This window comes from Caloenas nicobarica, chromosome 20 (assembly GCF_036013445.1).
Source record: "Caloenas nicobarica isolate bCalNic1 chromosome 20, bCalNic1.hap1, whole genome shotgun sequence".
NCBI classification, from domain to species: Eukaryota; Metazoa; Chordata; class Aves; order Columbiformes; family Columbidae; genus Caloenas; species Caloenas nicobarica.
In genome coordinates, this window is record NC_088264.1 from 7,458,603 (window position 1) to 7,486,445 (window position 27,843).

The 27,843-nt window shown below is 46.4% G+C and overlaps 1 protein-coding gene across 4 annotated transcripts in view; it reads right to left on the bottom strand.

Moving 5' to 3' along the window:
• NOTCH2 (notch receptor 2) overlaps positions 1 to 25,363 on the bottom strand; it is an 86,041-nt gene extending 60,678 nt beyond the window's left edge. For all 4 annotated transcript variants that reach the window (XM_065649147.1, XM_065649148.1, XM_065649149.1 and 1 more), the window contains exons 1-4: positions 25,262 to 25,363; positions 16,117 to 16,198; positions 5,611 to 5,870; positions 4,640 to 4,975 (exon numbers count right to left, since the gene is read on the bottom strand). In XM_065649147.1, coding sequence (XP_065505219.1) covers positions 4,640 to 4,975; positions 5,611 to 5,870; positions 16,117 to 16,198; positions 25,262 to 25,343 — 760 coding nt within the window. In that variant the 5' untranslated portion in view covers positions 25,344 to 25,363. The remainder of the gene's footprint in view (positions 1 to 4,639; positions 4,976 to 5,610; positions 5,871 to 16,116; positions 16,199 to 25,261) is intronic.
• Between the last annotated feature and the right edge of the window lie 2,480 nt (positions 25,364 to 27,843).

Genomic DNA, 27,843 nt, shown 5'->3' on the forward strand with positions numbered 1-27,843 from the left:
TACACTATTTTGAGTGAACAGCTGAAGAAAACACAAGTTTCCTTTTTAGTAACTTCCCAACTCCCAAATTCCCTTTAAATTTGTCTTACTCTGAAGAACAACTTTGGCATAGTTTCAGAACACCTAAAAGCTGTAAAGGCATGATTTTTGTGTCCTCTTCAAGTCAAACTCACAGCATAATATTGTGATCTGCTTAATTTGTAAATAAAACTGCCCTAGTGAAGTTTAGCTTTCATTTGTAAAACCAGCCCTTTAGGGTCACGGTTGGTTGGGCCCATACAACTACATTTGAGCATGACAAGCACGAAGCTACTCCAAGACACTAGTCTGCCTGAAACTGGGTCCCAGGATCTGATTTTGCAGTTACATAACCTGAATATTTTCCCAAAAGCCAAAGAGTTCACTGTTCTGATGTATCTGGACACCTGACACAGTTTCCTGTTCCCCCCTGTGCTGGGACTCACATGTTGTCCTTTGCTTTCTTCCCTCCAAGAGAACAGTTTGCAATACATATCCTGACTTTTGCTCCGTTATCTCCAAGCACAGCAAACTAAGGAATGAGAACCTCAAGGGGAAAAGCGTTCCCACTGCTAACAGCATGTTGTTCCTCCTCTAGCACACAGAGGGATACAAGTATTAATAGATAACTTCACTCTTATGTCATCTGAAATCTCCAGCCTCTTCCAGAGTGCTACATCCAATTCTCTCCAGATCTTAACCCTTAGAATCATAGAATGTCCTGAGTTGAAAGGGACCTACAAGGATCGTCGAGTTCAATTCCTGTCCCTGCATATGACAACCCCACGGCTCACCCCGTGTGTCTGAGGACGTTGTCCAGTCTCTTCTTGAGCACTGTCAGGTTGGGGCTGTGACACCTCCCTCGGGAGCCTGCTCCAGCGTCCAGCACCTCTGGGTGAAGAACCTTTTCCTCATGTCCAACCCAAACCTCCCCTTCTTACCCTTAGCTCAACCTATAAACGACACCTCAGATTTTCTGGAGGACCAATTATTTAAGGAGGCAGGAAATCACACCTGAAAACGTCAAGCTGTCGCCGTATTTCGAGTCTGCTGACTAGAAATGGGGGATCTTGAAACAGAGTGCTGAAACCGACCTGCATCATTTCAACACAGAAGTTTCTGCGTACCAGGTGCCCGACAGCAGTTCCTGCGTGCAACCCCAACAATTCAGCTTCTTGAGATAAACGCGGATACCCGTGAGGCGGGCTGCGCCACGTGAGACAGCCAGCTCGGCCGGAGCGGAGGCACGCACGCCGCCCGTACCCCACGACCGCTGCTGCGCCGAACCTGCCGCCCCGCGGGAACCAGCTCGTGCCCGCGCCCCAGCGAGCGGGGTCCGCCCGCCGCGGGAGGCTCAGGGTGCCCCCCGACCCCCCCGGGGATGCTCAGGGCGCGGGGCAGCGCGACGCGACGCTCCGAACCGGCGCGCGGTGACTTCCCCTTCCCAGGAAGCGCTGCAGCTCCAGCCTGACAGATCGCTTCCTGAACAAGCCCTCAGAATTCCCTGGGGTCCTTATCTTAGTTAATGGGTAATTATTTTGATGGATAACAATGAATAATCACTTTCCCAGCTGAGAACTTCCTCTATTGACTTGTTTAACATTCCATTAAAGGTTAGTTGCCAAATGAACTCCTTTTTTGTCAAATATTTATAACTACAAGCTCATTCTTATATTTAAAGGAGTTCCTAATGCTTCAGGTTAAGTCTCTTTCACAGAAGTATTTCCTTTCTACTACAACTACCTATGATTGACCTAACAGGCTCACTTGTCTACAATCTTTTTATCTAAATCAAAGCCTAGAGGAAAAATGATTATGCTAGATGGACAGAAAATAAATTACCTTTTATACAGATGTCATACTGACAGTATATATAACTCTTCACCTCCATGTGCCGTCAAATGCTGATCTCTTCTAATACATGACTTCACGAACTACCTAACGCAAGATTTGTTTGTGTAAAGCCACAAGTGAAATGGGAACTTGAGAATTTAAAATAGCAGCTTGACTACACTGTGGATAAACAGTACTCGCTCTGCTGTAGAAAAAGCTGCTGTGACGTTTAACTCCCAGGCTGTAAGACTTTTTCCATGTTTTCAAGCTCTCATTCTCATGTATCTATATTTACACAAAATGAATTTCACTCAAAAGCAAAGAAAAAAACATCTACAGGAAACAAGAACTTATTTTGGGGTCAGTCCAGGAGTAACCTAATTATGCTTAAATTGAAGAAACTGATTATGCCCAAGCAGCAAAGCAGTATCTCAGGTCACAAGATGCAAAACCATACCAAAACCCATTGCAGCCGTTCAAGATGTAACTGCCGCTTGCCTCTATGGACCTAAGACGGAGCTATGGTAACATCTTAAGGCCATTCAGCAGGGCCAGAGCAATTCCATTTATAGTCACATATCAGCGGCATTGCTCCAGTTCAGAGCAGGAGTCTAAAGAGGAATTTCTAGCCCATGCTCTTGGCTCTCTCTTCCAGATGAGTTGGCCTTGTTCACATCTTCCCCGGGCGTATCAGACCGTTTCTCTTCTCTCCGTTGACCCTTCCAGACAGAACATGTTCTAACGCTTAGAAATTTCAAGCTGCATGCTCGACTGTAAAGAAGAAATGGCTGGGTGCCTTGCCTTTAGCAAAGAGCTGAATCTAAGCATTTTGGCCTCTCCAACCTTTATTTTTTTTTGCTGTTTTTCAAATGACTAGTTTTAAAAACGAAGCTACCGAAACAACATGGCCAACTTAAACAAATACAGGAAATACAGAAGTTAAGGTTCTCAAAGCCGCATTAACTCACTCCCACTATACCCATTGTGTAACAAGTCCAAAAAAGCAGCTAATAATCCAAAACGTGTGTGAGTAGTGTGGGTGTGTAACTGTCACTATAGTAATCTCATTTTCATTTCCTGACCGTAGTTTAGCCAGCCCACACGCTTGTCTAAGGGAAAATGTACTCCTACCCAGTCTCGTGCCCCTGTAAGAGAATCACGAAAGCAAACTGTCTTATCAGCTTTATAGAATCAAGTCCTTCAAACTTCACCTTCCTCTCCTCTTCCCCCCACCACGCTGCTTCTGCACGAGATGTTAAGCTACTTGAACTGGCTAAACAGATCTGACATTAGGAAAACTCTGAATTTCTGATCAAGCCAGTTAATCCAGAGATACTTAGCTTACAATTCAATTTAAAAAAAACATGCAAAGCAGAAAAGCAATAAATTCCCTCAGAACAACTGTTAGTTAAGTTACAGCATTTTCAAGGACCCTGTATGTTCAAGTACTGTTTCTTCAGGCATAGTTAGAAATGGTTGCTTTCACACAAAAATAAAGATGATACATCCTTCTATTTTAAGATCGACTTTCCTAAATTCCTCAAAGTCACATGCTTGCTCAGACAGCCCAGAAAGTTGTCGTGCAGGCACTAGCTAAGGTTGGCAACATACATTTAAGATCATTTGAGCCAACACCGCGAGACAAAGGTCTCCAAAAAGAGAGTATTTTTCACAAGTTAAGTTCTAAATGCTCTTTCTGCACATACCTGTGAGTCCAGATGATCCTCACGAGAATGCAGTCACTCTACATTCATCCTAAATAGTATATGGCAGCTACATCTTTCACATAAATAATAGAGAAATGCTTAAGGGAAGAGAGTTTACTTTTCTATATTACCACACACCAAGTGTTCATGTGCCAAACTGCAATACACTGAAGTAGGAAGTCTAGTCAAAAGCATTTCCAAACAATTGGTTTCCCATGGATTGAATTACTCAGTAAAAAAATATCAGCCTAAAAAAAAAAAAAAACCAACCAATCCAATATGCAAAGACAACCAGTACTACCCTGTGGCCAGTCTGACAACTGGATGGGGAAGAACAGGACAGGTTGAGACCACCAGGGTCCCAACCAGGTGACACATGATCCTTTGGTGGAGACAGATGCCTTGGTGATTGAAGCCCTGCTTGAAACAAAGCCAATACAGCTCATGATCCTGAGCGAGCACATCACCCTGCTGTGGAGGAATGCAGGGCAGCTAATAGCGTCAGAAAATAAGCAAGCATTATTTATCTGGAGGTATTACAGGACAAAAAGGGGGTGGTGAGTTGGAAGTGATATCTTGTAAGATTTGGGAGAACTGGAGGAAAAAAAGGAAGGGAGCAGGACCTAAGATGCTTTAGGAGTAAAGACTGAGAAGGAGAAAGACACATGTTCATCTTTATTCAAGCACTGAAGTTAACTGTGGCACTTACTGACTCAAAACTATGTATTTGTAGAGGTTTCTGTTCATGGAATTTCACATTCCAAATGGGCATTGGGAGATACCACCCTCATCTCCTTGAATCTGCCGCATAGTTCTTACCTGTTTGATTCTCTGCTTCTAACTGGGTTCCAAAGAAATCTGTCATTTCTAGCCTTCCTCCTTTTTCTTCCCTTCTGTGTTACAAAATCCTGACACTTGGAAATTAACATTCTAGCAGAGCTTTCTGCCTTGCTGAGATTTTTCCCTTCAACCTTAGATTACATGAATATCACACAGACTCCAAAAGAAGCTTTCAGAAGCGCACAGACAGAAATGCAGTGACAAGGCTACAAACCCAAGGACTTTGAAGCAGCACCATTTACCTGGCAGACAGTTGCACTCAAAGGTGAAGTCACTCGTTTGATGACAAGTTCCTCCGTTCATGCAGGGCGATGGGGAGCACGGCACATACACGCTCTCACAGCGGTGCCCCGTATAGCCCAGCTTGCACTGGCATCGGTACGAGCCGGGCAAATTGACACAGGTCCCACCATGCTGGCAAAGGCCTGGTGTGGCACATTCATTCACGTCTATCTCACACTTCTGGCCAGTGTAGCCAGACAGACAGATGCAGAAGAACTTGTTTCCAGACACAGTGCATGTGCTTCCATTGGCACAAGGTTGGGATGTACAGGCATCAATCCACTGGCACTCCTTTCCTGTAGGATTCAAGACAGAGCAGTCCGTTAATAAAAAGTCATTTCTATGGAAAATAGTATTTCCTCCATGCCACCTCAAAAGGAAGTGCATTTTACAGTATTATATTTTAAACAAAAATCAGTTTGTGGTTACAGTGTGAAGTTGTTTTATTTACGGGGTAGCACCAAGATATAGAATGTTGTGATTGATAAAAATAACCCTTGACCTGAAACCATACTACGCACTGACAGTCACTCTTCTTCTACATCCCCTTCAAGAATGAAAGTGGTGATTTTCCATGCTTCCCCTCAGGCACTCAGTTATAGTTTTCCCATAGAAAGATTTTGCTGGCCCAATTTACTCCAATTTTGTAGAAGGTAGACTCTGCATTCAAAGTGTAACAGCCATTCCAGAGTAGCTTCTCCACTCGGTTTTCCCCACAAGATCCAAATGTCTTTCTGCTTACGTGTAAAGGGTAGGGAGTCTGATTCCCTACCCTCCTTCGCTTTTTTTGGTCATGAAGTCACTTAGATTTCCTCTCATTTCCTGTGCCAGAGCTAGTAAATTTGAAAGCGCATTACAACTGCCCCAAAACATTCCAGGATGAAGTAATTCACAAAGGATGGAGTCTGGAGGTACCAAGGCAGGACCTCACCTGTGTAACCTGGAGGACAGACACACTCGTACGTCTCCTGGCCGTGGGGATGACAAGTTCCCCCGTGCAGGCAGGGCTGGGACACGTAGCAGCGGTGCGACTCCGAGTATTGACAATCCTCTCCCGTGAACCCCGCGGCACATTTGCAGGTGGCCTTTCCTATCAGAGACGTAGTTTCACAAGTTCCCCCGTTCTTGCAGGTATTGCTCTCGCAGGGGTTTCTGTACTGACAGTAGTCTCCGAGAAAGCCTTCTCGACACCTGCAACAGAGAAGAAATTACTTGCGGCATGTTCACCTGAAGCCTTGCTGCCCTGGGAAGACACCAGGAATTAAGTCCCACGACCACCAAAAGTCTTGGAAATTGCCATGATTAATGGTAACACTAACAGACCGCAACGCTAACGTCATAGATGTAAAAGGGCTTCTTCTGGGACTGTCCCAAATGAGACCACAGGAAAGTTCAGTTCAAATTGTGACATTTCTCGTTACAAAATAAACAAATAAATAGTGCATACAATCAGAGTTACAGCAAATGCGGGAACTTAATCTTGCACTTCTCTTCAAAACTTCAGTAAAACTCTGAATGTTAAGAACTTTAGAGTAAAAATTAATTCCTTGCACCAACTCTCATCCTAATAAGCACAGTATTTTTGAAGAAAAACCAAGCAGTTGCAGTAATCGGCATTAACACTGGGTATTACCCCTGTTCCAGAACATTTAAAAACCTTGCACGAACGCCGCGTTTGACGGCCTGGAGATCTGTAGCAGATCTTTCTCCACACCACTCCCGTGAGACGGGAATCTACTGTTATCCCCACGTCGATACGTGCCTCTGGGACCGCGGGCGGCCGAAGTCTGCGCTCAGCTGGCAAGGCGAGCGCTGCAGCCGGGTCTCCCACGCCCCTGGCTAGTGCACTAACGACAAGGTCACGGTGCCTCTGTCTCCCACAGAAAAGTGAGTACACACACACTATCTACAGCTAGGGTAATATTTTATACAAAGGTCTGCGATCGCAGAATAATTGCAGTTATTTCTCTCTAACCCAAACTTATGTCAATACAGTCCGACTAAACTTGTCAGCTGTAATCCATCTTTTAGCTGGCCTTTGTACTACAAATTTTCCATTTAAACTTCCAGCGATACAAGGCAAGCAAGACTGCAAACCCCACCTTTATGTCACCCACAGTTCCATTTGCTTCTTTTGGGTAACAGAAAGCTGCAAGGGTATATGGCTGGATAAAAAGAACGCCTAACATACAGAACAGGGCTGTCCACTTGCAGCTTTTTTCCTCCAGCGCACAGCTGCATGCTTTAACTGGTAACTGGCGCAAGACACACACAGCCTGAGAAAACATGTATTTCACTGCAGAAAATTCAGAGGTGAACATTAGATACAGTTTGTTCCAGAGCAGGGTAAGTGCAATTATTAAACCCATGAGTTACATCCAAAGGGAGGAGATTTCAACTGCAAGAAATACATTTTCGTCTGAGGGATAACTAGAGACTTTGTGTAACAGTAAAGAAACTGCCTTTTCCTTATGCACTTAAAAGTATATGGTAGATTGGGGAAAAAAAATTAAAACCAACCGAACAAGAAACAACCAACCAACAAAACCCACAACCACACAGAAACCACCCCTAAGTGGACAGACCTTAAAATTCAGTTTAAAAATCAAAGAATGGTCATGAAGTTGTGTTTTCAACAGAATACTAAAGGGATCTGCCTTTGTTCCTATGTTATTCAACACTTCTATCAATGAATAACAATGGGAAAACATTAATGCTGGTCCAACATGCAGGTAAGAGAAGAAAAGTTCTCGATACAGAGCAGTAACACGAGCTCCTTAACCAGGCAGTCAGCACGCAAAGCGCAGTTCAGTACTGCAAAGCCATACATCTAGAAACCAAACACATCCAGCATCTTTCCCAAGCCAGGAGACTGATCTGGGAAAGACAAACTCACTCTTCTGGGGGTTCCCAACAGTCGGATGAACGTGAATCCCCAGCCTGACAGTTTGGCCAGGAACCCTTCAGATGTACAAACAGAAAATATCAGGTAAGAGTAAATGAGATGATGCTACACCTGATACTTGCATGGCACAAACCTTACATCGGTTCTGGTGTCTGCTCTTCTAGAAGGAAGAGCCGGAATTAATGCAAAGAAGCCAACGGTATTGATTGATCAAAAATTCTTGACACAATGAAAAGCTCAGGGGGCTCAGTCTGTTTATCGAAGGGAAAAGGGAAGCAGACAGTTAATGAAAATCTCCAAGTACCCACAAACTCGGATTTAACAATAATTCCCTATCTAGAAGGTACAGGGATAAGAGAACTGAGTAGTTAAAAGTTCAAGCTAGATAAATTCAACCTAGATAAAGGGTAGTATCTTCATCTTCAAACACAGACTGACACACAGTCTCTCAGCAGCAGAAAGAAACAACTGGAACAACGCATTTAAGGTTGCAGTGGAATTTCTCCATCACTCATGCTTGTTTAAAAGAACACTAGGACTGGCCGCTTCAGAAAGAGTACGCACGCTAGTTCAAACACAGCTATTCACAGGGGTTATTATGCGGGTTACGCAAGGGGTCATTACTAGATGACCACAACTGTTTTTTCTCATGTTAAAATTTATTAACATATGTCTAAAGCAGGAAAGTCACATAATAGATGTGCATAATCATAATTTACCATTCCCCACACCCAAATTAGGCTCCTTTCCCCATACCTTAATACTTTCAACTTCATACCCAAGAACAGACATGAAAGAAGAGTTTTTGCAGGGCAAGGCAGGATTAATAAAGTCACAGAAAGCGAACCCTGGGACAACACCATGTGCAGAATATCCCCTGCCTCTTGTGCCATCCTCAGGACAACAGCTGGAGGCTCCCGGTCAGCGTGAGCTGCTGCCGCATCACTCGAGAGGCAGCCTTGCTGGGCCTGAACCACCGCAGCTCTACGGACTTCCTTCAGCATCCCAAACCCTTCCTCGATACGGGCTGGAAATCGGTCCAAACGCCAGCAGGCTACGGCAGGGCTTTGTAGGAGCTGGATCACAGAAATCTGGCACCCGGCGAGGCTGGCTGTGCCAGCAGCTGCGGGACGGCTCGACTCCCACGGCATTCAGGCCTGCACACCATGCCCTGGCGAGCTCTGAGCTCAGACCACCTGGGCAACTGCAGCTAAATCGTGTTTCTGGTCACCTACACGCAGCTGATAAATGCGTAAAGTCAAACTGAACTTCAGTCCCAGAAGGCTTACAAGATTTCGTTACAGGGATTTCTTCCGGTTTCAGCACCGGCAGCGATTTGGGGTTGGCTGCTCGGCCATCTTCAGCGTCAGCGGACACCAAGCTCCTCAGACCAGCAGCAGCAGGCACAGGCCGTGCACTTAGTGTCCCCTTCATCATGAAAGAGCGACAAAACAAACCACAGCTTCACAAAACCCCGCCTAGGCATCTCATCAGGCAAACCAGAGGCCCTCCAACAAACAGAAAGTAAACCAAAACACTTCTAAAGCGTAACTCCTAAAGTGCTTTTTTCATTGAAAGGCTGTAAAACAAACTAGAAAATCCAGAGGAACATCTCATATTTTGTCCACAAGCAAATAAAACGCCAAAATAACACCTTCTCTCCCACCCCCCCAACACCCGGGGATGGTACAAGGTGGATTTAACTGTTGCTCCCAGGTAGCAGGGAACTTAAACACCGATGAAGAATATTGCTGGTATGCTTTAAAAGGAAAGCTGAGACCTGTGCTCTAAGACGACACTCGCAACCATCACCCACAAACAGCCCAGCGTTTTGCACACAAGTGTTCTGGTACAAAGTTGAAGAGCGCTCCAAGACCAGGCTTGTTCCAGTATCTTCTGAGGCTAAATCAGAAAAACATGGGGGAGCACTTCAGCAGGGAACAGCAAAAGCTCTTTTAACTTCAGCTCTTTATCATTTGGAAGGACAAAGCCTTACAGAACACGCCAGAGGGAACGTGCCTGCGTGTGGAAAGTCAGTAGGTCAGGTATACGTGGCCCTTGTACCCACCATTCTGTCCTCCTGGAGAAGCGCTTGGTCACACAGTTATGCAAGTTTCCCCTCCAGCAATTCGGTGCAACCATCTCTTTGAACGTTAAAGAAAAACAAAACCCCTACAGTCCAGATTTTCAACCAAGTCTCCTGTCATCAACATTTCTAGGCACAAATACTGGTCATTTAGTTCTAAGCGTTGGTGTAGACAAAACGGCAAATATTTGCCCTTGATTCATGTTGGGCACCACATCCTCTAAAAATAGAGGCAAACGCTGAAAAAGCAGGGTCTGGGTCCAGACTTCTTTAAAGGATATGATTATCCTCAACAGCAACTCCAGCTTCCCACCACCCCTGCCCTGCTCTCATCCCAACCGAGTCTTTCAAGTTCTCTTCGGAAGAACAACAAAAAAAGCCACTTGTCTACAGAGCAGCTTAAAATTGTAGCAGCTTGTGTCAGCTCCAAGTGACATGCTCAGAACAGGAAACCAAATCTTTCCCAAATAAAAGCCACTGTTTCTCCTCAGTTTTCCATCTAATTCTCAGCAACAGAAAGATGAAGTTTGTTCTGGCACTTTCTGGAAGCACATGAGGTCGCTTAACGTACTTCAACAGGAATTTAATCTTTTAAGAACAAATTTCACATACAACTTAATTCGAATCATGATTTCTGAAAGCTAGAGAGTTTGAAATGGGAAAATGTCCTGTGGGCTGCATCAGCTATGCAGCTGCTTCTAATTAAAGCTTCTCCTTTACTCTCTCTGGGCTACTTTCCAGCACAAATACTTTAGTCAGAGCTCAGCCCATTTTTTTTTTTTCTGCTGCTTTTCAGCTCCAGCCTGCATTTGCCTTAGCTCAGGCTCTCATGGAGCTAAACAAGGGAGGTAAAAACAAAATGAAGGTATTTATCCAAATCTGAAGTATTCATAACTCCACAGAGCTGCACTCCCTCCAACAACCTAACGCTACAAAGCGAAAGCAGAGGACTCACAAAAGCTGCATTTTTGGCTCTTCTGCCACAACACTACATTGAAGTTACCTCCCAATACTCTCGCTTTCAAAAGCCTTTCGGAAAATATGTCTGGTGCACTGGAAAAACCTCATCTGCCATACTATATTTGCTCAGGCACATTCATAGGTCAGTCTCTTCAAATGCACCTTATAGACTGTTTTAACCAGTCTTCCAGATGTTTGATTTTCATGGGAGTTTCCAATTCAGGCGCAGTGATATCATCTGGAGATGCACAGAAGGAAGCAGATGGTTTTAATTTAAAGCGCGCAGGGAAGAATTTCCTCGTAGTCTTGCTTCTCCCCCTCCCAACCCAACACTCCCTTCGCTTCGATTGGAAGATGCTTCAACAGGGGGTGGGGGTGAAAAAAACAAAAAACGCAGTCCAATGACTAACGTGAGAAGGGTCTCGGCTATTTTGCTACAGATTTTAACCAGACTTGCCTCTGGCTCCCGAGTTCTGACTCCCACACCTACACCTCCTCTCAGGAGGGAGAACAGGATTCTCTGGTTAGCTTTACAAACGCTCCTTCCCATGTCTCAAGGCTCCCATTTATGCATCATACTTTGAATGCAAACTATGGGATGGGACGGCCTCTCCGCTCCGCGTTTAAAGCAGTACACAGCTCTTGCTTCTAGCCCGCAGATTACTACTCCACTCTACACCAAGGAGTAACGGCAACCAAAGTCTGAATGGGCAAGGTTTAGTTCAGCATTTTCTGACCATCGGAGCTCTGAACAGCTTTTGGTCTGCATAGGTAAACCACAACAGAAAACTGATTGACTCAAATCACTACTCTGTTCCCAGCTTGAAGCTAAAAGTGTGTGTGCTGTCTCCTTTTTCCTCTGCCCTGGTCTCAAGGGTCTTCTTCAACTTCTGAAAGGAGACAGAAGGAAATGGGAAAGGGCAGCCCATTCTCAGAAAGGGACAACTTTTCAACTTTTGCATTTAGCCTTTTCTGGAAAACTCTCCGACCTCATCCTGCTACAAGGCCTCCTATGGGTATTCCCCATTCACTGGTCTAGGAGCGATTAGCCTCTCGAGACAGATCCTGAGATCTGCTTCAGTCTTGAGAGCAGTTCTGCAGTCTAAGACCTTGCCTTCAGCCCCAGAAATCCTCTTAAGTCAGAGTTAAAATTCATTTACGAAGATCCAGCTGGAAAGAAAGGTATGTCAAAAACCTGGCAAGGGGGCTGGAGTCACTGAGGGTGAGAACTGGACTAGGACCCCTTCCTGCCTGGCTGTTGGCGCTTTGAATTCAGCGTGCTTTGAGGTCTTCCTATTGCCACCCTACAGATCAGAAGCAAAAACTGTATCATGCAACCCCAAAGTGTGCACAAACTTCTGCGCACAGTGAGAATAATGCCACTTACTGAAGAGGCACAGGAGCACACAAAGCTGCACAGATCCTGAGAGCCGTGGGCACGAAAGGATGTGTTGAAGGAGACTCCTTTTGGAACAGGCCAGCTTCAGCAGCCTCCCCTTTCGACTACATACAGCAAACAAGCCATGGTTGCAACTGCGCTTGTTTTTTTATCATCAGGACACAACAAAAAACACTAGAGTTAAAGCAGTACTTTGGTTCATACAGCGGTACCAATATCCCTTCTAGGCACGCAACGTACAACCGCCCTAAGCTCAAAAAAATCCAGTCTTAAAAACCTACAAAGCACGAGAAGCAGCAAAGCCCTTCCTCCTCCCTAAACCTTGGGGCACCCCTACCCCAACCTCCCTTCTCACTTGTGCTTCTCTCCCTGGCACGGTCTTGCTTCTGCTCCCCCTCACCGGGGCACGGCAGGGGAAGCTGGGAGACACCACGGCTGCCAAAGACGGGGAACCCGGTTAAGAGACTCTCTGCTTCGGGGCGCTGCCCCACGCCAAGCGCAGCGGGACCGCCCGGTCCTGCATGCACCTGCAGCACAGCAGGCTCTCACGCTCAGAAAACGCCGGAGCAGCGCTGCCAAAAAAATCTCTGCTCTGCTTGTCCTTGGAACCACTCCCTGCACCCACACCTTCCCAGCCTGCCTGCAGCTGCAGAAATAGTGCTGGTTGGCAGTATTACCCCTTAGACTCTTCCTACTACTACTTTCCCAGTCATTTAGCAGCAGGGAGATGAGAAAGGGTTTTCCTGCGATGATCACAATTAGCATTAAGCAACAAGCAACTGTTGTCGTGCTTCTGAGCTGGATAGGAGGGTATGCAAGAGGGCTCCTTCATGCTCAACACCTCAATGTACAAAAGACTGCCTAGAAAGGGGAGAGTCAGGCTAGAAATTAGGATAAGGTTTTTTGGTTGTGGTTTGTTATGGTGGTTTTGGGGGTTTTTTGGGGTGTGTTTGTTTGGTTTTTAATTTTATTTTTTTTTTACAATGAGGGTGGTGAAACAGGTTGCCCCAGAGAGGTGGTAGATGCCCCACCCCTGGGAACAGAGCCCTGTCCAGCCCAGCCTCGAATGAGCAACCTGGTCTAGTTGACGATGTCCCTGCTCATTGCAGGAGACTGGACTAGATGACCTCTAAAAGGCCCTTCTAACTCTAACTATTCTATGATTCTATGCTTTGAGGTGGGGAGGAAAAAAACCCACAATAACAAAAAACCATCCCACCACAGTGCAACACAAAGCCAACGCCAAACTGAAACTGCCTTTTGTCAAAGTGGGACCCAGCAAGGTGGGAATGACAGCCCCTTTCGTACTGCTACTGCAGACATGCCCATATTCCTTGGAACAAGGTCTGCATCCTCGCCATGCCAGCCACAGAACAGGTGTGGAAAGATGTGCCAAACAAAAATTCTGAGCTTGGAAGATGCAAACACTGAAATGTGTAATTTTCTAAATACAAAATCAAGGTCAAAGGACGTCAGTAATTCTATCAAACAGTGTCACAGAAAGACAGCCATGGGCCAGCGGCATCACCAGGGGAAGGCAGCTACTCAGAGGGTGCTCGCAAGAGCAATCTGATAAAGATCCAACTCCCATTTCCTTACAAGGGTCACAATCGCTGTTCCCATAACAGAAGTCAGATGCACCAGAATAAAGGCTTCTTACCAGAAAACTAGCTTTCTGTTTTAATGGAGTAGACACTACAGGATTTTCTGACAAAGAAAGCTGTTTCAGCACTAAGTTGCCACTTGCTGCTTTGCCAAATAACTAGATGTTTTGCTTATCGGTGCTCACATTACTCATGTCTTATTCATCACATATGATTATCTCTGATGCAGGTTCTCCCTCAGCTGTTGTCTTGTTTCTTACAAGCAGCAAGATCAACTAGACGGACTGACCACACACTAGAACAAACAACTTGGCCAAGAGGAGGTACAGAAAGAGGAAGAGCGCCTGTTACAAAAGCTTATTGCTCAGCAGAGGAAGTACTGCAGAAAACTTGAAAAAAGTGGAAGGGGTGGAGATTTAGGTAATCAGTGAGTGATCCTACAGAGCTAGAAATCAAGCCACTTGCTTTAGGAAAATGTTCTGTTTCCTGAACAAAACATTTCTACTCTTAAAGCCATCAAAAATTCAGAAAGCCATTTAGGTTACTACACCAGACAGAAAGTTCCCCTATTCAGAGTTCCTCATAGTGCAGGAAAGAAAAAAAAAAAGGTTAAGACCAAAACAGGATGCTAAGAATCAGCCTGCTGAAGGTAGAGTCTCCACAACTGAGTTTTGGGGCTTTTGCTATTTTTTCCTTCCTTTCTGAAATGAAGAGTTCTTGAGCCTGAACTAGAAAACAGACACACACTAATAACTGTTTACAGGCCTCTAGTAGCCTTTCCAATTACTCTGGCACCTGCAAAGGGACTGAGCTGTTGCCTGAAGGAGGGGCTGGCTTAAAACCTGCAAGAAGACTTCGCACAAAAAGGCAGGCAGCAACATTATAAATAACTCTGTGCGCTAAAAAAAAATATAACAGTGGTCAAAGCTGCCACTGTGATAGGTAAATGTGTCAAGATCCGGACTGCACTACAAATACTGAACGGAAGTTAATCAGATTAACTTTTTTTTTTTTTTTTAGTCTAAGACACAGCTAAGAGGTACATGCAAGTTGGAGAAAACGTCCTTAGGAAGGTAAAAGCAGCACCAACATCAGTACCGGTATGGTTTATTGCCTTCACCATGACCCACATAGTTTGACTCCAGACTAACGTTCTTAAGCATGTGTCATATGACCTACTAATGTCACTCAATTTCTTGTTTCGGTCTTAAAATACAGGTGAAAAAGCAGGAAAAGTTCCAACTTTCTTTTCAGAAGGGCAGCTCGTTTCTGTTGACAGCAATATAAAGCTACGGAAAGGAAAAGACTAGGAAGAGGAAGCAGTAATAGTTAAAAATTTTGGGGAAAAAAAAAATAACAGGGAACAACAGGTTACATATTTGCCTTTCTACGACCTTTCTGCACATCAGGTATTGATTTGAAACTGAGAAGAACCTCAAATTAGATTATGATTTCCCCTTCGTGTGCCACAGGTGCAATTTAAGTACATTGAGTTTTATGTACCACATTAATAGAAAGAACTAAAGGTTGTGGCTAGGGAAGACAGATGTGTAGAAAAGGGTGAAGAGCAGAGCTGTGTGTTAGGCAAGCTAAAGCAATGAGACAAATTTCACTAATGTTCAAAGAATGTTGGCATTAAGAAGGATTTAGCATACTAGAAAATGGCACAGCTTGCACTGATGAATTAAATATGGTTTAGAAAACAAGCTATTTACTGCAGACACAGTAAAATAATCCTGCCAAACAAGGAAGATTTATCTTTTGGCAAAATATCACCACATTAAAAAAAAAAAAAAAATTCTAAGTACTGCAGTTTGAAGGATGAACTGCATTTAAATCGATGTGATATCCTTCTCCAGACACTACACACTCCAAAGCTCCTGCTGCTCAGCTTTCCACGCAGTAGCAAAGTGAAGGCACCATTGAAGATGGGTGTCAACATTTACCGAAATCAATTACACAATAAAGACAAGTGTGGGTGTTTGTTTGGGGTTTATTTGTTAGTTTGTTTTTGCAACTCCCACATATCACTTGCTCTGCAGCCTGTAGAAGGAAACCGGCACACTTCAGAGTGCAGAGTAGTTCTGAAAAACCTCATAAAAATAATCAAATTGGGGCTGAAGCTCTATAAAGTAAGGAAAGCTATAAGATGGAGAGCAAGTTCCAACTTTACTCGTGGGTCTGGAAAGAAGGTACATAGTTCAACATTAGGATTGCTTTGGCCTGTCTTCCTAACCTAATGCAAAGAAATCAAACTGACATGATCTGAACCCAAAAATCTGAGCAAAAATTCCAGATTTCTTACACTACAAAAAGTTAGCACATAAGAACCAAGACATTATCAAGAAACACCAACTGTGCTAAAACCGTTATGCTGAATGCACATGATAAGAAAATCTTAACAATTCACAGTTCCTTCCTGGCTAGCACCCTGAATGAAAGACGACCAGTAATTAAAATTATTAGAAATTAAACCCACTTACTTGCAATATCCTGTACCATTTTGATAGGGAATGCACTTTCCCTCATTAACACATGGCTTGGAATCATCCATACACTGCAAAGCTGAAAGAAAAGAAAACAGTCAAATCAGCGGCCATACATGTCAAGTCAGAGCTTCATTAGCATATTTTGGGGAATGAAAAAAAAAAATCTTAGAAAATTTTATATGACTGGAACAAAAACAAAAGACACCATCACATAGTTTAAGTTCATCTCTGGCAGCATCAAAAAAGCCAGACAGAAAAAAGAATCAAATACAGATTTTTTTTCCATCAGGCAACTAAAGTGTTTCCAGAATTTCTTTTAGGCGGATTTTCAAAGCAAAGCATGCAGTAATTTCAGTAAGCTACAAAGATATTCGTGTCAGCACTTGTGTGTTTTGGGTTAAGTGTCACCAATTACTACTTTCTGATCAAAATTCTGGACTGATATTCTCTAAAATAAGAGACAACTGCTCCCAAGCCTTCTTTTGCAATATTTTGTCTCAAATTCTTTCCTTCTTTTCTACTGTCTCTAGGATCACTTGGCAATGAAACAGGGGCACCTGTCCCTCCTGAGCTCACCTGCTGCCCGTTTCAAGCAACCCAGGATTTGCTGCAACATCTTCACTACTGCAGCACTCTGATTTCAGCCAGGATTGCATGTGGGAGCAAGTGAGAACACCAGAGACCTGAAAGACTTTCAGCAAAGACTTCAGTATTTCTAAGGAGGACATACTTGACATTTTCCATATTACGTTTTAAAAAAAAGGCAGTAGGTGTGATACAGTTCAGGGTGGGACAATTTCTATCCAAGCCTACCGAAAGCTCTAGCGAGGCCTGTTCTGCTGACAGCAACACATCAGCTCCAGCTCTGGCAAGCGCTCGCCTCCTCCCAGGGCCCTGAAGCCACATGTCGTGGCTATTTCTGAAGTGACCAGAAGGGCAAGAACTACGGAAACCCTGCAGAAGCAGAAGGCACTCTAGAGCCACAAAAACTGAGCCAGCCCACCTAGAGCACAGCCGGCCATTTGATTAACACCAGATCAGTGGATGAAGCTCTCGGATCCAGAAGAACCTGTCTTGAACTTGCCCAAGAAGTCACAAGCTCTTCCCAGCCTCCAGTTATGTCTCCTGGCCCCCAAACACACAGAGTTCCGTCCCTTTCCGTACTATTTCAACAACCTCACTGCATTTGGGAAAGCATTTAACCACTCTTAGCTGAGGCACCTGGAAGCATCAATAACATCCAACAACCTGAACTGCCCACTTGTGCACCAGCTGCCATAGGGCAAGTTGCCTTTTTGGTTTGTTTTTTTTTTTTTTAAGAATGGTTTTCCTTTCCTCAACAGATATTAAGTTTTCAATACAAATTCAGCAAAGGAAAACTGGTCCAAACCACCACCAAAGTTTGTATGTTGGTGACTAAGGCATGGAGCTCAGAAACAGAAGAGTTAATGCATCAGTCCCACTGAGCAACCCCTGCAACCAGCCCAAATTCAGTCCAGCAATTAGACGACTTGGAACAGACTCCAGTTACTGCTATCCAGGGCTTCAAGTGTTATTTCTCAATAACCCTGGAGCACATGGACGGGTCACACGCACTATGAGGTACGATAGGGGCGTTTCACACTTGCAGTCCCTATAGAGAATACAGTTAAATTAAACCCAGTCGCCCAGGAAAATTATCAGTATTTCCCAAAGTATGAGTATGCTTGTTTCTGTTAACTTGATTTCTGAAAAAGGGGCACTTGGACATCGCTGCTTGTGCAGAGCTCTCAGGAAACAAAATTCCACTCTGAGCCCCTTTCAGATAACCCCTGAGGTCAGGGTTACTAAGCGACAGAAATATTAACACGGATTTCGCATGGCATTCCCCCCCACAGCGGCCAAAACCACTTACACTGATTTGCACCTGTCCGACAATTTTTATCCCATTTAACGGCAACATCCACAAGGCTTCGGCTCCAAACTTCATCTGCTCCTGTCTAACACCACGGCAGCTTGTTTTCACGGCAAAGATTAGCCCCGGTTAGCGTAGTTCAGTTACGCTGCATTCAAGAGAAACTGCAAAGGGACCTGTTGTTCTTCGGACTTCTCTTACCACCCCTGCTACTCCAGGGAAACGGAGGGAGGTTGAAAATGAGCCTCACCACGTTTCAGAGAACCGGGAGGGGAAGCAGACTCTCTATTCTCATCTCACCACCTTGAGTTTTTATTCTTTTCACACCAATCAAGCCAGCGAAGCAAATACTCAGCGGATTATTTCTTTTGTGCACATGCTTTCAAACGCAGTTTTGTAATCTCTTCGAGTACCCGCGTCCCCGGCGAGAACGGAGCAGCCGGTTGATTTTGTAACCCACATAAGTAAAAGCTTAACCAGCACTTGGCCAAAACCACCTCCCGGCACCTCCGCACGGAGGGGAACCAGGGGGTGACGGCTTTCGGGGTCACAGCGAGGATCCGAATCAGTGACTCCCGTTTAGCTTGCTAGGCCAAATGCAGACACAGCAGAGCAGCTTTAGCAAAGTAATGATTAATTTTCTGCCGGTTTTTGACAAATTATTTCTGCCTTGAGCTGCTGTTTAGCAGGTCATTAAACTACCACTAGTCCTTAGAATTCTTTAACAGAGACACATAGCGAACGGGGCAACGCAGGCAGCTAAATATATATTTTGTATATAGTAAGCTAGAAGTAGAAAAAGCTAAGAAAATAAAAGCAAAAAGACTCTCTGCTACTTTTTCAGCTTAAGACTAAAATAGGCTGATATAAATACACTGAAATGCAACTAAAGCTGAAGTAAATGCAAATGTAACCATATTCTATATTAAAATGAGTAAAAAGTAACACAACCACTTCTCTTTGAAAAAAAGAAATCACAAGGGAAATTGAAGACTACAGTTCTCACAGTAAAATCAGCATTTCTGTGCACAAAGCACTGTCTTCCTGTATTTTACGATATCTTTAACAATTTCGCAATGCATGCAAAAACCAAGGTATTTCACCATGACTTACTTCAAAAGCTACTTTTCTGCTCCTCTACCACGCTGTGCTCAAGCGTTAACAGTACCAGAAACTTCACCCTCCGTCTCAGCCAGCAGAACAAGTATGTTTTGCTACATCCATCACATTAACTGGAAATACTTCGTTGTGTACAGCGTGAGAGAAGACAGCCTTGTCTCGAAAAAGATAAAGCCACTTTTCTAGAAGCCAGATATAGATAGCACCAGCCTGCTGTCAAGGCTTTGAGTCTAACAGGCTGCTTTCGACAGCTTTCTTCCACGTTTAACAGCAACGCTGAATTTATTTGTTGGTTTTCTAGACTTGCCCCAGCTTGCCAAAACCACCCATGCTATCAGAAGCCGGGTTAGCCCAGACCAAGCGGCGACGCTCCGAGCCCTCGCGCTCCCGTGCGGTGGAGGATTCGCCCCGGTGCGCCCGCAGGTCTGCACGGGGAAATCCCACGGCTCTTTCGCTTATTGAACCGCCTCGTGGCTTTTTAAATCGGTCCTTTTGGGCATATTGCAGAAATATTTGGAAGACAGCCCACGATTATCGAAAGACTGGCTTCTCGTGAGGTGGGCAGGCCACCACTTTGGGGAAGAAGTGCTCAATTCCTTGCATGCAACGTAGCAGAGTTGGAAAGACTTCTCAGACAAAAGCTCTAAGTGCACCTGAGATGGACGTTATTAGCTATGCCAGCCAGCCTGGAGTACATACAAACCCTTGCACATATCTACATTTAGACAAATTCTAACCTGACATTTTAACTAGCCTACCAGGACTATTTTCCAAGGCCAGAGGGGAAAAAACAGGTAGCCGATGCCGTAAAATGAGCACAAGCAGAAAGTGTCACTCACAGAAACGCTGTAGGAAGTGCTGTGATTCTCAACACCTGAATCCACCAAAGCTCACACTTAACTGGAGTACAATTTCACCCAGGTTTAATTGTTTTGGCTAAAGAGACATTTAAAGCAGGTCTAGGAAGAAAAAAAAAAAAAAAAATATGTGTTTCTGCCCCATTGATCTTCAGGATGCCAAGATGATTTGGTTTCTATACTTCATGTGTCCACTATAAATTCAGACACTTTCCAGGCTAGAAAATTAAAAGAAACAGTGAAGGATTAAGATCGGAAGTTGTGTCAGAGTTCGGCTTTTAGGAGCAAAGGCTGTTATAGGGAAACAGAGCCATAACCAGAGAATATCGGAAAGGGCTTTGTTGGAAATACTGAAAGGAAAGCAAAGCCAAGAAACTCCTCAGCCACAAGCTGAGGAAAAGTCAAGCAGAAATAAAAATGCAAAATACCAAAACAATTAATGCTGTGAGGAAGAGATGCTATAAAGCTGGTTTTCTGTAGCTCTGTCATTGATTATCCTGCATCTGAGAAGGTGAAGGCTCTGACCAAAGGTTTTACTTCAAATAAGGGGAGAGAAATATTCAGGCAGAGAACACAGCTGAGCTGGTGATACCGTTTTCTCCTTGGGAAGATGTCACCTGGGTCTCTCTCCTCTTTCTGTCCATAAAATACTCAAAGACAACCAAATTTTGGAAGAAAACCATAAAGGAGTGATAACTAATTACACTGTTCACTAACCTCAAGAGGTTACAGTTACAGTGATATTATGTACCAAGGAAGAACCAACTAGTAAATAAGTGCTAGCTGAAAATATGAAAATAACTTTTTTTTTCTTCTTAAGAACAGACACCCCATAGCAGCCACACTGAGGGAAGAGAGAAAAATGTTATAAAATGTTAGTATTTGGGGGATTTAAATGAACAGAACAGCTTGCACATCACAGACAGACGGTGGTAGTTAAGGTCAAATCTTGTCTGTAAGGCACAGAAGTCACCAGTCAAGTAAAAATGCCTTAATCAGATTAAGAGATCTCCAGTGTTCTTATGCACAAAACCCTGAAATCAGCTGCATAACGCAGGACTCATCAACTGAGAAGCTGAGCAAAGCTCAGAGGAGTGTAAAGGCACGCAGCCAGCGTCCTGTACCTTTTGGGAGAGAAAACCCCAATATCTAAACTGGATTTCACCTCTAGCTTCTCCAGGCTTCATGAGAAAAGTACATAAAGAGTTGAAAAAAAAAAAAAATTAAGTGGATTTTAGAAGAACAAGCCAGTAAGTAGAAGTTTTGCTCTAGAAGTTCATCACGTTTTTTTGAACTCAGGAGTGCAAACAGCAAATCCAAGCACATTAAGTTCTCAGACACACAGAACTGCATGTCCTGCCATCGTCTCTCCTCCAAATGTCCAGGAACTGGCAAAACCAGAGCTGGGAACCATTGTGCAAATTCACAGACAGAGCTGAAGTTTTTCTGTCCTCAGGGTCTTAGGCCTAAGAACCTGCAGGAGGACTGTTATTTTTAATCAGATGCAGCTACAGTTCATGTGACGCTGTTCCTGGCAAAGAACTACAAGTTATAATACATACTGAATTCAGGACGAACTCGTAATTCAGTTCGAAAGTCTGTCAGTCACCATATCCTCCATTTCCTTGCACAGCTCCTGTTCCCTGCCTTCCCCTATTTTCAGTTTTCCAAACAAAGCCAAAATGCCTAAAAGTCCAGAACAGCAACATAAAGCATTGTTAAAAAAAAAAGTTTTCAACAAAAAAATGTAGAGAAGGCAATTAAAGAGCTGAGGAGGTATTGGTGTTTCCATGGCAATCTGGCAGCCAGGAGCCATGCTCGCCTCTTCTCCAAAGCCTTCCGTCATTCTCCAGCACTAAATCTTTATTATTTTGAACACTGAGCGTTTTTTGCCTGTGCAGAAATGCCACCCTGATGCTTGCGCGGAGCAGCAGCGCTTCCACAGCCGGCCAGGGCCACGTCGGGAAAACGAGATGAAGGCTTGCTGCACCGAGCAAACAGCAGACGCACGTATCATTTTGAGACACAAAGCTCTTTTTTCATCCTCGTAGCAGCCTAAAAAAAGGACATGTGCCCTAGGAACAGACTATTTTCTAAACAGAACGATTATTTCTGCCCCTCTCAGATGACCGTGTTTATGATGATATAAGCACTGTTTCTTCTAGACGGGCACTGACAGCCCTTATGTTGGCAAGATGATTTCGGGGTGAATTCATAGAAACAAAGATTATAACTATAAAAGGATGTTTTAACACAGATGCTTGGGGAAGTTCTTTTTCCCCCCCAACACGGATGACGTTTCCCTAAGATGTCCCAAAGGAGAGTTAATCATCACTGTATCATTCCTCGGCTTTGCCTTCATTAGCCAAAAGTATAAATGTAAATGAAACTTTGTTACACCTGAAGTTACAAATTGTGCCTGTTTGGCTTCGCTATTCAGCAGGTGGAGGTGTTTAAAAGGCATTTAGACGAGGTTGTTGGGGACATGGTTTAGTGCTAGAGTTAGGTTATTATTTGGCTCGATGATCCTGAGGGTCTCTTCCAACCGAAATGGTTCTATGATTCCCGGATTCCCCACCTGCTCCCTGTCCCGGGTCCCAACCCCTCGTCCCCTCTCACAACACAGACACCGGCTTTGGAAATGGGAGAAGCTGCCCAGGACCAGAGCACGTTGAGGAGAAACACCAACTTATTGCAACAGCAGCCAGACATCTAGAGTAAGGGAGGCGAGAGGGAAGTAGCTGTGGAAGCTGCCAAAAAAAAAAAAAAAAAAGCAACCCACCCATTTTAGGACATTCAAATGCCAAATGCCACCAGAGGCGCGAGCCCTCTTTTCCCAGGGATTCCAGTCCTGAGAACGTCAGCGAGAAGATCTTCATGTATTTCTAATCTAAGTCATGCCCTGAAGGAAGCGATGCGAGTTAGCCAGATTCTCATCACACTCCCTTTTGAAAGTCTAAATCAGCATCTTTGATAAGAACAAATTTGATAGGCGGTAACACATTTAAAAGATCAAGTAAAACTTTGTCTTCCGTAAGCAAATCCGTATCAAGCAGACCGGCATCATCAGCATTACCTAAAGTCCTCAAAAGTTTCAAGACTAAAGATCTCAAACTGCAGTCCACATCAACATGCTACCTCTGCGCTGCTCTAGATTAAAACATATTGCAACCTGTTAGAAATACGGGCTGATACTCAACAGCAACCTGGTGAAACCGGGCTCAGCAAAACCCAAGTGTTAACAAAGACAGCAGGTAATTAGGGTGGGCTTCATTAGTGAGGATTCCTGTTTTCGCCTGGTGAGAAGAGGAGCGAATCGTTCACGGCAATTCTCAGGAGAGTCTCCTCCCCAAAGCGCAGGTGTTGCTGCCCCACCCCGGCTTACTGCAGCTTCAACCGCAGCCTTTTGCAAAACTAAAAAATGGCTCAACTGGAAAAGCAAGTTGCTCTAATACACCGTTGGGCTTGCATGATGGGGCAGAGCCGAGTAGTCCAAACCATAGCGCTTAGTGCATCCAGGAGCCTCCTATTTATTGACCAAGAGGGCTGACATCAGATACCTGCCCTCTCTTGCACAACAGCATCAAGACAGATGAATATGCACCTGAAAATACCCTTTCGGTGACTTCATCTTTCCCTTTCCCATTAATTCAAGCCACAGCTCCCACTCCCGAGAACCAGATGCAGGTCAACACCTCCTGAACAACAGGAATCATTTTCAGTCTAGATCTGTCACCTCTGAGAACCAGCCTTTCTTTAGCACTGGGAAGAGATTTCACCCACAGTGCCAAACGCCTCCGCGGCATGGGAGGACCTCGGCCAGCCTGGTATCCATAGCCAGGCAAGCGACAACCAGTGATACCACAGGTACTTCTTCTCTCAGGCCCTGTTGGAGAAGGAACTGGTAGGGCCAGCGACGAGCTGATAAGCTGCTGGTACAAAGGCACAGTTTAACTAGGTGGACGCGACATTTTATCTTCGCAAAAATGGTATTTTGCCGTCTTACAGGACTGCATAAGCCATTTCCAGAAATAACAGTCCTACTATGCGCCACGCCTCTACCCTACCAAGAAAACTTATTTCTGGATTTATAAGAAACCTACACTTGAAAGACCCTTTGCTTTTCCAGCCCCTTTTGGGCAAAGCTGGCCAAAACACAGTCAGGAAATAGCCTTTTTTGTTATATACTCCAATCGTCTTCTTGCGGCATATTAGTAGAACTAAGCAAGTCAGGTTTCAGAGATGGTTACTGGAGAAAAAACAAACAAATAAAAAAAACCCCCGAACACACCAAACAAACAAAAAAATCACAACATTCCTCCCAGGAAACAAATAAGGTCAATTTCAAAGTTGGAACAGATTGATTAACCTGTATCCAAGACAGCAGTAATGGCCAAAACCGTGCAGACACCAGTTTCCACTCCTAATAAACTGAGACAGTCTATTCCCTAACATGTACCAAAGAACAAAATCACGGAAATTATCAGCAGCTCACTTGGTCGCACACTAAACAACTTCCACGACCACCTTCTGCCATTGCTGCGCTCTTCAGAAGTCACCTGAAGAGCAATCCGACCTCTCGGGAGCAAAAATGAAGAAAGAATGAGAAGTCACACACGTAACCAACGACTGCTGGTCCCTGATAGCTTTAACGTGCTGCAGGGCTGCACAGGCTTTACCGCAGGAGCACGGCTGCTGCTGGGAAAGGCACGAAATCCATCAGAACCCAAGAGTTAAGGCCGTGGACCGCGTCCTTCAGAGCAGCTGTAAAACATATTGCAAATGCCAACAGGCAAGAGTGACGAAAACCAGCAGTTTCCTCAGATGTGCACACATGGCTTCATGACGCCTGAACTGATTAACAATTGAAGGAGGAGGATACGGAGAAATTCTTTCCGTGCGTGTAGATATGTCCTCAACAAAGAGGCTACAATGAACACGATGCATAGGTATTTCAAGCGACAGAAGGGGGCAAACCGCCTTCCCCCCGCATTTTGAAATTAAAAAGGAAAACAAAACCCTCAAGCACTCAAGGCATTTTTGCAATAGCACACATCTCACTGCCACGCACCGCCAGCAAAGGACGACCTCCATCTCAGCTCTCCGTGAGCGTAAACCCCCGCGGAAGGGCAGCCCCCCGCGGGGCCCGCAGCCCCCACCGTGCCCCCTTCCCCGGCCGCCCCGAGGTTCGATTCCCCCCCGCGACGCCCCGCCAGGGGCGGCTCCGCGCACCCCCACAGCCCCTCGCCGCCGCCCCCCGGTCACTCACCGGCCGCGGGCTCGGCGCGGCTGAGCACGGCCAGCACCAGGCCCAGGAGGGCGGCGAGCGCTGGCCCCGCTCCGCGGGCCATGGCCACGGCCGCTCCCGCCGCCACTGGCACGGCGCGACCAGGCGCGGAGGGATCCGCTCCGCCGCCCATGGCGCCGGTCGGGCCGCCCCGCGCGGAGGGACACGGCCGCGCCGCCCCCGCTTCCTCCGCCACGCCGGCCGCCACGCCCCGCCCTGCGCGCACCGACCGCCGCCAGGGGGCGCCGCCCGGGCTGGGCAGCGGGGCGGGGGGAGCGGGGCGGGGGGGCTGGGGAGCGGGGCGGGGGGGCTCGGCGGCGGGTGGCCCCCGGGAGGGAGGGCAAGGGCGGCAGCACGTGGTCGTCGTGTCCCGGTGCAGCGGTGGCAGCGGCGGCAGGTGCCCGCGGGGAGGACGGTGGGTGCTCGCTGTGCCGCGCTGGCCGAGGCGCTGCCGCGCTCGTTGCTCAGGCGCGGGGTGCAGGCAGCGGCCGGGCAGGGGGATGGAGCCTTGCCCGAGGGCACCCGCGGCAGGGGAAACCCCGACCAGCATCGGCCACTGCAGGGTCCCCCGGTGGGAAGGGGAGCATCCCGAGCAGGTGTGTGAGCTCAGCGCCCCACGGCTCAGCCCCATGGCTGCTCGTGCTGCAAAAGCCCGGGAGGAAACTCGGGTTCCCATGGGTGAGGTCTTGGGAGGGCAGCAGGTGAATTCAACCTCAAGGTCCCTCCCGGCCCTCAGCCAACATTTAAAGTGTTAAAAATCCTTCTGCCCTGGCTCCAGCTCCCCGCAGACTGAGAGCCCTTTGTGCGCGGTGCTGACACGGCAGCCTGGCCCGTGAAGGGGGGATTGTGCCGGGGTTGGGGGAGAGAGCAGGGGCAATGAATAAACCTCACTGTTTTCCCCCTGTAATTCCCCAGATCCTGGAGCTCCTCCCAAGCATGGAGCTGGATGGTCACTGCCCCACCACTGCGATGATTTTTCCAGGTATGCCAATGCAACCTGGGTGACAAATCCCTCACCAGCCTGCACAGATGCCAGTTCCCCATGGCACTCCCACCCAGTTTCCCACCCAGAGGTGACCAGCAGCCAGCGCTGGAACTGGCGGGCTCTGGCAAGGTTTTCCATAGTTTCCAGCCAGTTTCTTCCATGCCTTGCCCCACTTTGCTTATGGAGCATCTCACCCGGGTGCGGGAGCCAAAACCCAGCTCGCGGGGGTGGTGAGGGGAGGCAGGCAGGGTGCTGGGCAGGGTGCTGGGCAGGGTGCTGGGCAGGGTGCTGGTGCCTGGCAGAGGGCTGGACATGCTCCAGCACTGCAAGCAATGCCAGCTGAGGGATTAGGAGAGCTGAACAGACTCCATATCCACAGCATCGCTCGTTAAATGGCCCTGGCAATTAGGGAAATCCTGGCGCTTTGGCTGACAAAGGCAGGGAGATCAAGCTCTCTTTGCAGCTCCAAGTTAGGAGTCCCACTCCACAGTGATTTGGGTTGCCTGCTCCACAGAACACTCATTTTGACGCCAGCACGTGCAGACTGCTCTCCATCCCCAGCGTTCTACAGCTTTCCTGCCCCTTTGCTTCAAAACCAGCCTCATGAGCCATCACTGGCGGTGTCGGGTGCAGGTCCCCCAGGTCAGCAGGGTCCTGCTGGGTGACGGCAAGCGGCTGATCTCCGTGGCTGGCTGCGGGAGGGGGTGAGGGTGTCCTGACCCCGTCGGCACTCGCTCCGCTCAGGGAGGACACCCACAGGGACGGCAGCTCCCCGTGTCCCAGGGGGCTCATCCCTCCGCAGTCGGGCGGCTCTGACAGGCAGAGGTGCCCGGGGGGGTCTGCTGTGCCCTGCCCAGCTCTCCCCGCCGAAGGAAACATGGGTTTAAACAGTCCGGGGTGCTTTTTGGGTGTTTGTACACACTCAGGGAGCAGTGTGGTGCTTCTCCTCTGTCTCTTGTCTTGGACGAACTGCCAATATCACCAGTTTTGCACCGTTTTTTTTTCAGAATAAATTGTGTTTTCTTGCAATAACCTTTCAGTGACATTGCTGGCGGTTCAGGCATTCAAACCTCAGCTCCGCCCACACCCTAACGCCTGCCTCACATCTCCGCATTTTACACCCTCAAATGTTGCCTCATTTTTACCTGCCCCTGGTCTGGAGTCCTTCGGACATGCTTGAGTTGTATATCCCAGCTTTCTCTTTTGTGAACAGGAGAGCTGGAACCCCATTAAAATGGAAGTTGAGGGTGTTTCATAGTTACAAGATGTCAGCCGCTAAAAGGTTTGAGAAAAACAGAGAGGCTTGAAACTGTATCATCTGGGCTGGCAGCCTTGTGCTTGCATGGAAAATAGCTTTTCCTGTGGCTCGTCTGCTAACCCTTAACATTTGCATGACTTGGTTTTCGCCGTGATTACCTTACCTGCCAGCTAGTCTCGTCTTAAAAAGCGACAGAGAAGTGCAAAGGCATTCCTGCGTCAGGCTGTGCAGGAATGCGCCGGGTGCCCCGAGCTGCCTCTGCTCCCTGGCTTAATCGCCCGGGGAATTCAGACCCTCTGCCCTCCCCGCTGCTGCCCGTGC